At 37.6% G+C, this 16,360-nt stretch overlaps 1 protein-coding gene across 2 annotated transcripts in view; it reads right to left on the reverse strand.

Moving 5' to 3' along the window:
• The window catches only part of PDE7B (phosphodiesterase 7B), a 339,677-nt gene that overhangs the window by 226,737 nt on the left and 96,580 nt on the right, over nucleotides 1–16,360 (reverse strand). Inside the window, exon 2 of one of the 2 annotated variants that reach the window (XM_065931302.1) lies at nucleotides 9,057–9,117. In XM_065931302.1, coding sequence (XP_065787374.1) covers nucleotides 9,057–9,117 — 61 coding nt within the window. Of the gene's footprint in view, nucleotides 1–9,056; nucleotides 9,139–16,360 lie in introns of those variants that run through there. The other variant, XM_065931303.1, reaches the window with a different exon arrangement.

Raw genomic sequence — 16,360 nt, forward strand, 5'->3', positions numbered from 1 at the left:
GACACATTCTTGTATCACTGAGAACTTGAATATTCTGAACTTATCACACTCAAGGACATTACTAGCTGTTCTCAAAACAATATTTGCTAGCAAATGCCAGCTGCAACCTTATGGTCTCAAGGTTTACCCTCCTAACAGTGCAACCATTTCAAACCCTAACAAATCTTTGCTTAATATGCACCTTTACTGCCTTGAATACATGCTCAATTGTGACCCCATGCTCAACTCTCTGTGACCCCATGGACGGTAGTCTTCCAGGCTCCTCTCTCCATGGGATTCTCCAGGCAAGAATACTGGAGTGGGTTGCCATTTCCTACTCCAGGTGATCTTCCTGACCCAGAGATTGAACCTGTGTCTCTTATGTCTCCTGCATTAGCAGGTATATTCTTCACCACTGCGCCTCCTAGGAAGCCCCAGTAAGCACCCTTACTTCTTGCCAGCTTCAATCTTAATATTTGGCAAATGGCTTATGTAATTTCATGGGTTTTGTCTTTATAACCCACCCTGCATTTTGTAAACCAGCAGAATACAATTCAAGTACTTCTTTAATCTCTGCAATATAATTTTAGGAGGAAGCTTGGTATGGAAAATCTTTTCACACGCTTACTACACATAACGCAAAAATGCTCAGATTTCTAGTTTATGATTATTACTGAAATATGAAAATACTGATGTTCCCCAGTCTTACCAAGTTCTATACTCTGTTAGCATTTCTGGTATTATTTTCTTATACTTAAAAATGTGACAACCTCTTTCAAAAATAAATTTTCTACTGTGTTACATAGAATTAGAACCTTCAGAGTTCAGAATTTAGTTAAAGATAAAAACGATGATATATAAGATATCATAATGTTAACTATCTCATTAAGTTGCAATTCATAAAATGTTTTAAATTTTGACTGCAAACCAAAAGCATTAAACTCTTACATGGTTGACTACCTAAAAGTTGGCAAAAGCAAATTCTTTGCATTTGCTTATTATTATATACAACTTACTTTTAGATGGCCTTTAAGATTTTTGGAGCAAAAAATCAGTAATTACTTTTTGATAGTGTCTAAGTTAGCCTCACAAAAGTTGAAAACTTACATTGATCTGTCAGTGTGCAAGCTTTGGGCTTATGGAAACTGTGCTTTCTTTACCAGCAGTTAGCTGTCTCATCGGAACTGATCTTTTGGGAAGTTGATAAAAATATCTTTTGGCATTCAGATATGACAAAATGTTATAGCTCAAAGACATAATTGGAGCAAATATTTATTTTATCTAAAATGATCTTTTTTATAATATAAATTAGTTTGTCTCATTCTTTGATAACTTCCATATTTGTGAATGTTTATAATCGATACACATTAGTAAACATAAACTTGCAGCCGGCAAGGCCGGTGGTTTGAGATCGACAGGTTGGGACCTTTTAAGCCGTGCTGGAGAGCAAGCCATCACGAATGATTTGTCTGTTAAAAATTTACAGTTAAGGGGCTTCGCTGGTGGCTCAGTGGTGAAGAATCCATCTGCCAATGCAGGAGACACGAATTCAGTCCCAGGTTTGGGAAAATGCCACATGCTGCGGAACACCTAAGTCAGTGGGTCACAACTATTGAGTCTATGCTCTAGAGCCTGGGAATGGCAACTGCGGCGCACATGTGCCAACACCTACTGAACCCTGTGGTCCTCGAGCCACATTCTGCATCAAGAGAAGCATGACAGTGAGAAGGCTGCGGCGCCACAGGGAAGAGCTGCCCCCGCTCGTCGCAACTAGAGAAAAGCCCGCATAACAGTGAAGACCCAGGACAGCCAAAAATAAAAATAAAAAACAAATCTCTAAAAAAGTATGCAATCTATAAAAAAAAATATTTACAGTGGAATACTATTAAAATCTGTATTTCTTCCAATAAAAAGCTCAACATTAGTTTTGGGTCAAGACAGAAATGACATTGTCTCTGGACAAATGGTGGTGACAGGGATTCTACCTAGAGATGCACTATTACATCAGCTTTCACAGGAATCCTAGCAGTGGGCCGGGCATAGCATAGTGCTCGAGAAATATCTGATAATCACCTATTCTTATAGGTAGGTTCTAATTGCCTATTTGTGCAGAACTATGCACTTTACATCCTCTAACCCAGAGTAAGATGCTTGGGCAACTGCCACTTAAGTTTGCTTAAGAGCTGACTCATTCTTTGGCTGAGATAGCAGAGGGTTTTAAATGCCATACCCATCAGCATTTGACACATCTGGACTACACTTTACAGATGATTATTCTATTTCGACAAATGCATCGGCAGGTATCCATTCAGCAAATATTAAGCTCTAATGAGGGGCTACGTGGCTGGATACTGTTCCAGATGCTGGACATGTAGCAGTAGAGAAACTAATTCCTTGCTTTCATGATATTTATATTTACATTCTGTTTATAAGGCGGTGTGGTACCATGAGGCTGGGAGAGAGTGATAAATAAACAAACATAAAATATGCCATTTGGTGATAGGCACATTGAAAAACAAAACAAACCAGCGCCCTGGGTGAGTGATGAGGAGAAAGCCCTCTTTACCATACCTTGGGGATGTCCAAGTTTCAATTTTTTATCTTCGAAGAGTTAGAAAGTGTCATCCTTCGACATGGTAGTGGTTTAGCTGCTAAGTTATGTCCAATTCTTGTGACCCCATGACTGTAACCCACCAGGCTCTTCTGTCCATGAGATTTCCCAGGCAAGACTACTGGAGGGGGTGGCCATTTCCTTCCCCAGGGGATCTTCCCTACTCAGGGATCGAACCCCCATCTCCTGTACTACAGGCAGATTTTTTTACCAACTGAGCCACCAGGGAAGCATATGCATATAGGAGGAGGAGTGAGATGACGCACTCCCATGATAAGAATGAACTGCTTCATAAGTGTAAGTCAAAATTAATTCAAATTCCCAAAGTTTTTAATCCTGGTAAATCAAAGTTAAGCAACGTGAAAACTTCTGTCTTTGAATATAGACCTTCAGTTTTACAAAGTTAAGTACAAATAAAATAGTCCCTACACTAATCTTTCTTTAATACCTATGAAGATGATATGCTTATTTCTAGATTGCAAACACGTTCTTGAAAATATCTATTTACTTGAAGCAAACAGAAACAGAAGACACGCCAAAGCTGTTGGTCTGTATAAAGAACACTACTAATATTAAATTAAATGAAAGCACTTAGAACATTTTAGCTATTGGTACTAATAAATGCTATTTATATTTCTAGAACCTCTAACAGTTTACTGAATGCTTTAATATTTATTGTGCTATTTGATCCTTAACAAACCTAATACAGTACATTATAATGTTATTATTACTGACCATTCCATACTTGACTACTGGAAAAACCATAGCTTTGACTAGATAGACCTTTGTTGGTAAAGTGAAAGTGAAAGTGCAAGTCACTCAGTCGTGTCTGACTCTTTGCAACCCCATGGACTATACAGTCCATGGAATTCTGCAGGCCAAAATACTGGAGTGGGTAGCCTTTCCCTTCTCCAGGGGATCTTCCCAACCCAGGGATCAAACCCAGGTCTCCTGCATTGCAGGCAGATTCCTTAACAGCTGAGCCACAAGGGAAGCCTATTGGTAAAGTAATGTCTCTGCGTTTTAATATGTTAAGTTGGTCATAGCTTTTCTTCCAAGGAGCAAGTGTCTTTTAATTTCATGACTACAGTCACCATTTGCAGTGATTTTGGAGGCCTCCAAAATAAATTCTGTCACTGTCTCCATTGTTTCCCCACCTATTTGCCATGAAGTGATGGGACCGGGTGCCATGATCTTAGTTTTCTGAATGTTGATTTTAAGCCAGCCTTTTCACTCTCCTGTTTCACTTTCATCACATTAGGTTAAAATGATTTAATTCTACAAGTATTTGGTGAACAACTATATTAATACTGCCCAATAGAAGCTAGATATAGAACAATCTATAATACTCTCTATTAAAGTTAAAAAATAGTCTCTAACCACCTAAACAAAAGAGACCATGATGCTCTATCATTTGGCACTTCTGTCCTTTTTAGAGTGGGTGCTAACAGTCAAACTGTCTACAATAAAGCCTCAAATTCCTTTCTAATTTATCCTTTCACACTCCTTGTGGCCTGAAATACGTTCTTCCTTCTTCACTCCTCAACTTCCCTGTATCTGGGCTTTTAAACATGGTCATGTATCCACCTAGAATGCTGCCTCTTTCTTGGTCTTTGCATAACCCAATCTATGTGTCATCATATGCCAATTGCATGTACTCTCTTCATCTTCTGAAATCCCAACACACTTTATTACCTTTATATCACTTGTCACTCTCAAGCTAGCATTGCAGATTTTGTGGTTTGGGACTTGAATCTCTGCCTGGACTGGAAACCCTCTGTGCTTCATTGGCCCTTGCATTCCCAGTGCCTAGCATAGTACCTTGCATATAGCAGATGCTCAGTGAATATCTGCTGAATGAATGAATATTAGATGATGCCTTTGAGGCTCAATAAAAATTTGAAGAGTGTTTTTAATATTTTAAAAAATTGCCTCTCACATCATGGTTTATCTTTTCAATTGCTTTTCTAAACACTGTTCATGTCATCAATAAATAATTTACTATTTATTAGTATATTATTGTTCATCATCAATTTTCTTATTTTCAGTTGTTTATTATTTATTTGTTAATTTATTAATGCATATGCCATATCTAGAGCATTATAGCAGGCAATGTCTCCTCACAGAACATCACATTCTGCATCACTAGGACAACCTCTGGGCTGGAAGGGATAGATATTTTTGTTGCTACTTGGCAGAAAAACTATAAATTGTAGTCTAAAAGATGAAGCAACTTCTGAGAGTACCCAGTTAATTTTTCAGAAGTAGGACCAGAAAGCAAGTCCCCTTGTGCTCATGTTGAATGTTAGCAAAATATTGATTTTATGGTATTCTGTTGCTTTGAAAACTGATGATCATTTGAAATGATTTAATAAAAAATTTCAACCAGTAACATGACAGTATGAACACCCCTTTCTAAGCCACGGCAGGTAAGAAAATACATACTTATACGAAAATGATAGGACACCAATTAGCATGAAAGGAATCACACATGAAACAAAAGCAGAGCCACTGAAAATTCAAATTGTAAGATTATAAGGGAAAGAAGAGGCACCACGCCTGACTGGGAACTCTCGTGAGAAACTTCTCCCCTCCAGCATTTCGCATTTCCCAGAAAGAAGCTAGCAAATGAACTAAGAAGTGAATCAACACTGATCATTTTATGTAGTTTCTTTTCGGTTCTTTGTACCTAATGCTTTCATTATACTTTGAAAAATAAAATCCTCTGAGGAACTGGCCACACTTCGTGCATTAATTGTGCAATGAGAGACCATTTCTCTCCCACTTCCTTCTTCCTTTAACATCAGTTCATTACCCATAATTAAGGTACTTACTGTATAGTGTGTCCATCTTACTATATAGTATATACTCTTTGATATAGTTGTATAAACTTTGAGGTCTATCTGAACTTGAGAGAAATCTTATGACTAAATTTTTTTTTAAAGAAGGGGGATGGGAATTTGAAATTTCAAACTCCTTAAGGGTGAAGGAAAGAAGAAAGTAACATTTATAACCGTTTGGTGCTTAACATTGTCCACACTTGTCCCCATGACAGAATCATTTTACTATACAGTAGAAGATAACACAACATATACTAACACAACTATACTCCAATAAAAATTAACTAAAAAAATAAAATTGGCTATTACGTCCTTGAAACTAAAAGCCAAGATTTTGAGAGCAAAAAAGTTAAAGAGAACCTATGTAAAACTGGAAAAGGATTAAATGATACAATCTTTTGGGAAAACCAAATCATGTGCAGTAATAATTTGCTATTGTTTGTAATAAAAGTGCAACTATTGGTAAAAAGGAGTACATAGTTAGTACTCTGTAGCCACCTATGCAGTACATCTTTATTTACCTTCATATCCAACACAAACGATTCCTCTGCACATAGAAATGTAGAACGTAGAAACCTAAGACCCATACATGACAATAAGGATTTGCTCTCATTTAAAATTGTTTTGAACTCAGAATGTCAGTAACTTCAAGTGAATTTTACACTTATCCCTCATTGAACTTAATGACCCAAAAGTGTGAGTTTGATGAGGTTGGCTTGTGAGGAAAACAACAGAAGGCATAAAAATGGTATTTTCTAAATGATCTGGGGACATACCAGTGGGACAGAAGAAGCCGGCAAACGATGTGCCTGACTAGTGGCATTCTTCCCTATTCCATCTCAAACGTGCTGAAACCAGAACACAGCTGGGGGCCAGGCAGGAGCTCCAAACCTGGTGTGTGAGTGGGCATAGGGGGAACCTTGGAGCAGGCGAGCCAAGAACTTGACAATTTAAAGCTATGAATGTCTCAGGTTGGCCTCCAGGAGGGATCTCAATACTGGGGTGGTAGGATGATCAGTGGTGAAGTGTTGGAACTGCAGGCTTTACTGATTCGATTTTCTTGTTTCAAAATTTTAATTTGTTCATAAAAAGGTTATAACATGACCTGCAAAAGCAGAAACTGCATTCATGACTTAGAAACACTTACAAAACTTAATAGTCCCTTTAAATAGCAGAAACTCCTCTCCTTTATTGTTGAGGATAAAAAGTTTTCTCAAGAAATGTTTCAAGAAACCATAAGGGCTGGTCATAGATTGCTCTCAAAGGAAGCAACAAAAGAATTAAGACCTCAGACAGTGGTGAAGTGGAGCTTTATTGTTATTGTGTTATACTGATGCCCTTTCTTGATAAAATACAAGATGTGGCCTCAGTTTTGGTAAGTTACATGTTCACACTGTAAGTTTCTCTTGTTTCTTTTAAAGGAATAAACTATTCAACTTCTTTTTTCATTATCTTGCATGGTATTGCTGTGAAATGGTAGCCCTTCAGCTTCATGTGAACACACTATTGGAGGGTTGATCCACCTGTATTGATATCCATAATAATTTTATTTTGATATTCTCTTTCATCTAAGATTTCAAAGGATTTTTTAAATGTTTTAATTAAATTTTGCAGCTATCCTGTTAAAAAGATAAGCAGGAAGAAAGTCTAAGTCTTTTGAGAGGTAATCTTTTTGAGGGCATAATTTTAATTATCAGAGTAACTCAAGCTCACAAGACATAGTAATATCTTCAAGATTCAATAAATATTTACCATCTACTTAAAGCCAAAATGTATAATTGTTCTTCCTATTCTATCTTTAATTATTCCATGTCCTTAAACTAATAACAATTCCATTATCATAGTTCCTTTATATTATTTAGTTCTATATCCTTAAGAAAATAGAAATATAATAAACAAATGAAACCAAACGCTTAATAATACACTGCCACTGTCAAAGATATCTATGTTTTGAAAGAGAAGCCATGGCCTAATTTACTTAAATAAATGATCTAATTAAATAAGATGCTGAGGATGGACTTTACCTGTCACATATTTAAGTACACAACTAAAATTCTTATGACAGTGGTAGCAATATAAAGCTGATTTATATAAATATTCTTCTGATCTTGGGATTTTGTGGAATTTGGCGCATTCCTTGGGGGAATGCATTTGGTGGCCAGGAATATTTTCTTGTTAGGGATATAAATAATACCATATTATCTAGAAGAGATGGAAAGGTGATTGGCTTTAATTGAAATTAAATCTATAGGCAGTAGTGGATAGTCTGTTTTATCCTTTTCATAGCTATAAACTAATCAAACAACTCACAGGGGAGGCAGTACAAGGAAAAATTCAATCAAAATAAGTGATGCACTCATGCACGTAAAGTCACCATGAGTTCAAACTGATTCAAGTTAGTAGATCATGTAGAAGCTATAATCAACATTTTAGTTATGATCTGCTTCAATTTTCTTTCAGCAAAATGAGCGTTATAACAGCAACAATTCATCCTGTTATTGTGAAAATTAAATGAGTTGGTTGACAAACAAATATGATATGGTGATAAGATGATTTCCTCAAAATCCAAAGTTGGGACATATAGCTGGACAAAAAAACTTTTTCTACTTCCATCTCTCTCTCATTTGTACCCATTATTAGCATTGTGAAGCATTTTTGTGGTTAAGGAAAAGGACTACTGGATATTTGACATGGCTTTATGGATGCTGTGCTACATTCATGGTTCATGTGCTTCCAGTAAAATGTTCACTTTCCAGTGGACATGTTACTCTATAGCCATGTTGCTGTTTTGCTGTTAGTCATGTCTGACTCTTTTGTGACCCCATGAACTGTAGCCCACCAGACTCCTCTGTCCACGGAATTTCCCAGGCAGGAATACTGGAGTGAGTCGCCACATTGTACCCCAGTGACATAGTTTAGTGGCTCAAATAAGATCTAAATACTAGACCTAAAATTTTACAGTTTGAAAACTTTTATATCATGATTTAGATTTCTCACTTTGAGATTAAGTGTATCATTTATATTCTCTGACCTAGTTTTCTAATCTACAAAATGAGGAAAATAATATCAACTTCATTTTTAACAGGATACAGTATATTAAAGAGTTTGTGAAAGGCATTGATGATATATATCGTCCCACAAAAACAAATTATCATTCATTATGAGGCTGTGATTTTTATTACTAACGCATATGACTAACTGTTGTGTTGACTTCATTTTAGTTCAAATGTATATTTCTCTCAGGCCTTGTAAGTAAGGACTTTGTGCTGTGGTGTAAATAGTTCGCTTATCTAGTATACCATCTCTCGTTTAGGATTTATAATGTGATTCTTCTTACGTTTTCATTCCAGTTGCCTGAATACAAAGCACCCGATCTTATGCTGATGATCCAAGAAAAATTTTGAAAGGCTCAAAAGCATGGTTCCTGAATTATTGACAGTTATTACAATCAAACTCTTTCTTTATCACCAAGTGTTCCACATATAAATGTGTTATAGCTGTCTATAAACCTATAAAAGAGCCGATTACGCTCTGCAATATAAACAAGAGACAATCAGTAAGGCAACAGAACAGTACCCACATGACATCAACATGCTTAACAGATTTAAAATGAGAAATCTTCTTACCTAGCATGCAAACACATTTGACATTCTGATCAGGGTTTTCAAACAAGATTTCGCCACACCTCTGAAATAGAAAGAAAGCCATCATTATTTTAAGATTTCCTTTTAGGATTCCCAAGGCAACATGTCCATGTCACCTGACGTCACCATAACATTATTCTACTCTTCGTGTTTTCTTTAGTTACCTGAATCTAGGCACTTGTCATGAGCAGAGACGTTCCTGGTAGTAAAACACCTAAGAGGGGAACTGGGAATAGACTGCTCCTGCATGCCTCATGCCCCTGCCCGGAGCTGACTATGCGCTCCTCTGAGGGGTCACAGCCAGAGCACTCAGCGTCCAACAGTTTCTATTTCAATAGAAGATAAGCAGTCTATTCGATCTAATAATCTGAGGCTAATCATTCACTCTCAAATTTGGTCCTTCTTCAGCACTGAAATTATTCTAAGCTACCTACTCTGCAATCAAGCAGATATTTTCAAGCACAAACCTCAGTGGTATACACTTAGCTCTCTGAACTTGCAGACTCTGAACTCTCTGTTCAAATAAAGAAATGATGAAAAAGTGGCATTCATAATGCTTTTCTAGAAGCATCAACTCATAGAAATATCAACTTTCTTATCTACATCTCAGTTCCAACTTGCTTGTTAAAATTTTTGTGCAAGATGAATTCCAGAGATGCAATCAGTTACTTAAGACTAGACCACATTTATGAATGTGATTGACTAATGGTTGGCACCCAAACATGTAAATAAATCCTCCAAATCAATAAGAAAATAACAAATAATCCAAAGGAAAATGGAAAAAGGATAAAAGAGCCTGTTAGCATGTGTAGTAGAGGACATAGGCAATTCATGAAAGAGGAAATCTGAATGGTCATTAAACAGAGAGAATATATTCCACCACACTAATAATTAGGAATCAGCAAATTAAAGATAAAAATAAAGAAGCCTATTTTGAACCCAAAGATATGGGAAGACTTAGAAATCTGGCAGAAACAAGCTTGTAAAAAAATGTAGAAAAATGGATATTCTCATATACTGTGAGTTTTAGTACAAAATGATGGAATCATTTTGGAGAAAAATTGGCAAAATCTTTACTAAATTTCTACTTATTAATGACTGGATTTCACTCTTACTAAGTTAAAATGTGCATAGACTATGATACAGCAAGTCATCTTCTAGACTGATAATCAGTGAAACTTTAATATTCAGTTACAAAAACAGATAAATGTTATTCATATAGTGGAATGCTACATGGCAGTTAAAAATGAAAATGAATTAGGGTTACATTACTGTAACAACACATTAATATAGAATATATACCTATAAATACATAATATAAAAATTGTATAATACATTCAAATTATATAATATATAATGTTCAAATCATATAAAATATATCTAAGTTTTAAATCATATAAAATATATACAATGTTTAAACCATGTAAAAGTATGTAAGGTAAAACACTATCTCCATATTTTATGAAGTTGAAAATATCTAAAAATAACACATTGTCTATGAATATATTTACAGAAGAAGCATAAAAACAGGCAAAGAAAAAAATATCAAATTTAGCGTAGGGGATAAATACACAGAGTTATGAAATATTGGAGGGTATACAGGGGTTATCAACTTTTTCTATAATGATTTGTTCCTGAAGTTATTCTGTTTCCTATGCTTGAAATTTTTCAAAATAAGTAAGAATTTCCCCCATTTGCAACACTGATTATAAAAATGGCCCTTCACACACTGCTTCTCTGCCATCTCCCATGGGCTTATGGAGGTCATTTAGTACCAGACTATATTTGTTTTCACCATCTATTTCCTTGTCCTTAGGAAGACTGAGAACATCTACTTCAGTCCATTTTCCTCTTTCTTTCACTGTTCACAACTTGGTTAATTCCACTCCCGTCAATCTTTATTGTACCTACACTTAAAACATCATAAGACAAAGTAATTTCTGAAGAAAACAACTCCCAGATCTGAGAATTTACATTCTTTACACCTAATGATGAACCCTCCTGGTACACAGAGGAAAAGCATGACCCAATTACATTCACATCAACCCATGTTCTGAGATGACCTACATCATGCACAGTGATGGGCAGTTGGCTCAAGACCATGAAAAGGAAGCGAGCTGCTGGCTAGTTTGGGTGGACTGCGGAGAGAGGAAGACCACGTGCTCGTGAAGGCTCTAAGAGGGCACTGAATACTGAACAGAAAGTACATGGGTTTTCTCCTGGCTTTACTCTGCTGAACTAAATGTCATGTGATGTCTATCATGCTATTAAATCTCTTCAGGCTTCATTTCTCTATAAATAACATGGGGATTCGAACATATGCCACAAAGTCTGATCAGAGAGCAAATGTGAGGGTTAATGATCTGTGGAGTCTGACCCGACTGTCTGTTGCTGTCTGGTTTGTGTTTTGGCAGAGGTTATACCCTTTCAAACTGCTAGGATCCATTTCCTGCATTACTTGCTTTTTAAAGAGGTATTTTTTTATGCCCTGAAAGAGTTAATGATTATTTTTAATTGAAAGATCAGAGGTTTCTAAACTGTTTTCAGCTCCTTGGTGAAACAAAGCACCAGGAAGTTCTAGCAGTCCATATTCTGGGTCCTACAGGGAAGTAATCCTGGAGTGATCCCTTACACTTTGTTAAGAATGATGCCCACACATGTGCTAGGATGGAAGAGTTTTTCTTCCTTAACTGCAGGGGCTTGCAGACGACGGTGGGTACCCAAGTCCAAGGGCAGCCAGAGGTCCACCCCTCAAGTTGCAAGTTGGTGTGGGCGTGGGTGGAGGTCTTGCTTCCTTTCCTGGACATGAACAAATCCAAGAGAAGCTTCTGAAACGCCAGGAAACCTGCATTCCTTAAAAGCCATGGCCTGCCTGGGTTCAGCGACCAAGCTAATGACCAGGCAGCAAGAATGCGCAGGGCAGCCTGTCCAATGACCACAAGGCAGTCCTCTTCCTCGTCTTTATCTCCCTGGCCACCTGGGAGAGGGCTGAGGCAACTCTAACCAGTGCTTTAATTGCCCTGCTTTGTAAAGCTACCTGATGATGGCACCCGATTTTAAAGCATTGCACTGAAGAGAATCTGACTGTTCTCTCTCAGTTCTCAGGATTTGAAAGAAACCAGATTTTTTTTCCTAGCACTTTTTCTTACTGATGCCGCTGTTTGCAGGGCCTTTGCTGCCAGGTTCCTGCCTGCTGGGCAACCCAGGGTGAGACCTAGTTTAGGAGATTAATTGGGCTGAACCACAGGGTCCAAGTCCCAGAAAACCACAGGATCTGCTACGGGGGAAGGCCCCATGCCTTCTTGGAGTCTCTGGGCTGCAGCCCTCCCCTCCTGCTGCTCCACCTGGTCATGCATTTGGGGACTCCCCAACCCAGCCCCTTGCTGCTGAATGACCCAGACTTTGATCCAGTTCTGATCCCCAAGCTTCTACCTTATTCCCAGAATCTCATCTCTCCAAAAGATCTCCATCTTTGCTTTGTCTCCTGTGCCTAAAATAATGAGACCAGCTTGCTTGCTTGTGTCCATGACTCCCAGCCAGCACTGCTAAATAACAGGGCGTAGTTACTAAGCCCCCATCCAAGGGGCTGGAGCCCTGCTAGCAATACAGAGAGTCTCTTGTCGCATGCTCTGTAACGCCTATTGTCTTTATAGACTGCAAAGAATCAAACCAGTTTCATTGTCAGGGTTTTTAACACTCCTCATTATTATAATCCTGATGCCTTATACATACCAGACCCTTAACAAATATTTGTAAACTAGCTAAAATTTCTTTAGCCCATACTGTGGGCTAAGCATTGTTCTAAGTGTGATCTATACATCTACCCTCTTGTACTCTGATTATACTCTTTTAAGAGTGTAGAAAATTGAGGCACAGAGAGCTCACTACAGAATATTCCCCCCTCCAATGAGTGAGAGAATGAAAGCTGATGGCTTCCCAAATGCTTGACCAGATTCCCAAATATAGGCTACTGCAGGCTTCCTTATTGTCTTGGCCAAGTATGCCAGGTCTGTTTATAGGTCCTTCTTTCATTTGTTAGCCAATGATGTTTGCAACAGTTGTCACCTATTAGAACACAGGTCTTGGATTAGACAGACCCAAGTTCAAATCCTGTTGTCGCAAGCACGTACTTACTATACCATAATGGATTATTTCATTCTAAACTTGCTAAAGAGAGCTAAACCTGCTCTCTCATCTGTAAAATGGGGTGGTATTATCTACATCATAATATCATTACAGGTTTAGCTTTTAATTTATTACGAACCAGAACGTACCAATTTAATTTACCATATATGAGATTATAACATGAAAATAGGACTTAATAAATTGAACTCATCCATTAAATTCTAGTTGAATGCCCATGTTATTTTTTAAGATTAAAACCAAAGAAAAACTTCTAATTTTAAAAGTCAGAATATTTTACAAGTTAGTTGCTAATTTTATTTACTAAGAATCTTCCACATTAAATCTAAAATTTACCTTTTACTTAGGAAGAGCAAGATGGATGTTATAAAGTATGGCATCTATTCTATTACATTAAAAATTTATATTAAAAATATTTAATTTTCATTAGCTTAATTATGTGTTCTAGTAAAAATGTACAATAAAGTATATTTCTCTTAAGTGGACTGTATTTTTCATTACTTTCATCATAAAGTTAGTTGTGAAAAAAATGAATATTAAGTACAATTAAAAAAATCACATTTAAGTACTCAGCAAACCTGTTTTCTTAAGGGGATGTCATATCTGAAGTGAAAATAACATTCAAATATTTATAATAGTAACATGTTGTTCAGTTGCTAAGTCATGTCCGACTCTTTGCAAGTCCATGGACTATAGCCCACCAAGCTCCTCTGTCCACGGGATTTTCCAGACAAGAATACTGGAGTGAGTTGCCATTTCCTCCTCCAGAATAGTAGCATGTTATACTCAGAGAAAGTAAGAAAATTAAAGACAGTAAAAAGTTTACACATTGTTCAGTTGGCAGCACTTCTAACTTTCTTAAACCAGTAAATATTTTGTTTTGCTTCACATAAAATTTCATCCTGTCTTTTTTCTGAATATTTGTTAGCACTTGACCACACAGGCATAACTCACTTTACTGGGCACTGTTTCATTGTGCGTTTCACAAACTGAAGGTTTGTGTTAACCCTGTGTCAAGCAAATCTACCGAAGCCACTTCCCAACAGTATTTGCTCACTTTGTGTCTCTGAGTCACATGATGGTAATTCTCAAAATATTTCCTACCCTCCACCACCAAAAAGATTACAACTCACTGAAAACTTAAATGATGGCTAGCATTTTTTACAATAAAGCATTTAAAAATTAAGGTGTGTACATTGCTTCTAAAGACATAAAGTTATTGCACACAGTAAGTGATATTATAGTGCAAACATAACTTTCATTTGCATTCGGAAACCAAAAAAGTCATTTGACTTGCTTCATGGCAACATTCAGTTTATTGTGGTAGTCTGGAACTGAACCTACAATATCTCTGAGGTCTGCCTGGGTTTAGTGTCTCAGCAGGCTTGCAGCAACTAGTGTTTTCAGGTCAGGTATATTGATATTTTTGGATAGGTGGAAACATTAGCAAACAAATAAAACCCAAGACAGAAATTTTTTCACTTATTGGTTTTCCCCTGTATTAGCTGAGGCAGTAACTGTTTTCCACAAGCAGGTAATGGTAAATGTTATCAGCAAATAATTAATAGTTGTGATTATTTGATTATTTCCTTCCACCATTATACCTTTTCTTAAGCAGAAAAGAAATTAGTAAAGGGAATTAGGTGCATATAAAATCATTGGAGGAGCAGGCTACAGGCTGGTCCTCCGCGAATGACTCAGAGAAAAATGTGAAATTGACTCATGAGAGGAACTAATGGTGGGCCACAACTGGGAAAGTGGAGAAACAGAGGGCATCACAGGAATTTCTGGTCCAAGGTCACATCACCTTGGCAGCAATCCAGGGATTAGACAGCTCTGGGCACAATTGCGTCTTGACGCCGATGGAGCTAGTGACTGAATGTTGGATGCTACTGCAGATGCAGAAAACCCAACATCTCCATGACTGTACTTGATAGATCACTCAACAAAGCAAAGCAAAAAGAACCTCTGACATATGATTAGATCTATTTTAAGAAAAAATAAAAAGAGAGCTGAATTTCTTGATCTGAAGAAGAGCTAACCACGGTCCCTGGTGGAAAGGGAAGTCCATCTCACTTGTTTCCAGAAGCAATAGACACAACCCAGAGGAGGCACATCCTTAGCACATGCTGACTTCATTCCACCCTCACCCCATCTTTAAGCACTTGGATTCTGCAAGTTGGCCATTCAATACAAGAATTTCTCTAGTAAGGCTTTTAGTAAATAAGGCAAATGCCTGTATGCTGATGCATTTGTTCTCTTTGATCATCCCTTGCGCATCTTGCACGATGACTAATGCATCATGGCATTCCCGATGTGAATCAAATAAATGAAGAAATAATTCTTTACTGCAATTCTGCAGGATATACTTGAGATTTGGGATTATCTGGGGGTAGCATGAGGGGGGATCTTTTTCTGGATACTTATGTATACTCACCAGTAAGTGCTGCGATTAGACGCAGCCATCTGACGTGGAGAGGCAAAGGGGGTGATGAAGGGGCAACTTGACACTGAAAAGACATCTTGAAACATCTGGGTCATTTCCCATCTCACATTTTCCCCTAACAAAGAACCGAATGATACTAATTAAAGCCAGACTCCTGGAAAATCAGCCTGGAGAGATCATGGCTTAGGTCTGTAGATCATAAAACATAGGTTCTGTTAAGGGACTGCACTCCCTAAAGCCTAACATGGCCTGGAAGCTTGAGACTCCCTTATACTGTCTATCAAATGAGTGAATGAATGAATGAATACTCAAAAAGACACCATTATCAAGTGCCTGCTCTATGCAAGAACTGTATTGAAGGTGCCCGAAAAAATCAAATGCGATTTAGGCTAGATCCTATCCTCAGGAATTTTAAAGCCTGGTCTGAAGTTAGAGCATAAAATGCTATGGGCATCCTCCAAGGTGGACACCCAACACTGTTTGGGGATACCAGAAGGCTTCCAAAATGAGATGACCACAGGAAAGAGTTGACTGGCAAAAGAAAGGGCCTTTGCTGGTAAAGACAGCTACCTGTGCAAAGTCCAGAAATCCTGTTAGGATTCTTTGGCAGCTGCCCAGGATGGGAGCAATGTTGTGGTGGGTCAGGGTAGAGGGTTTAACCAAAGTGGCAGAGTTTATACACACACAGACACACACA

The sequence above is a fragment of the Muntiacus reevesi genome, chromosome 3, assembly GCF_963930625.1.
Source record: "Muntiacus reevesi chromosome 3, mMunRee1.1, whole genome shotgun sequence".
NCBI lineage: Eukaryota > Metazoa > Chordata > Mammalia > Artiodactyla > Cervidae > Muntiacus > Muntiacus reevesi.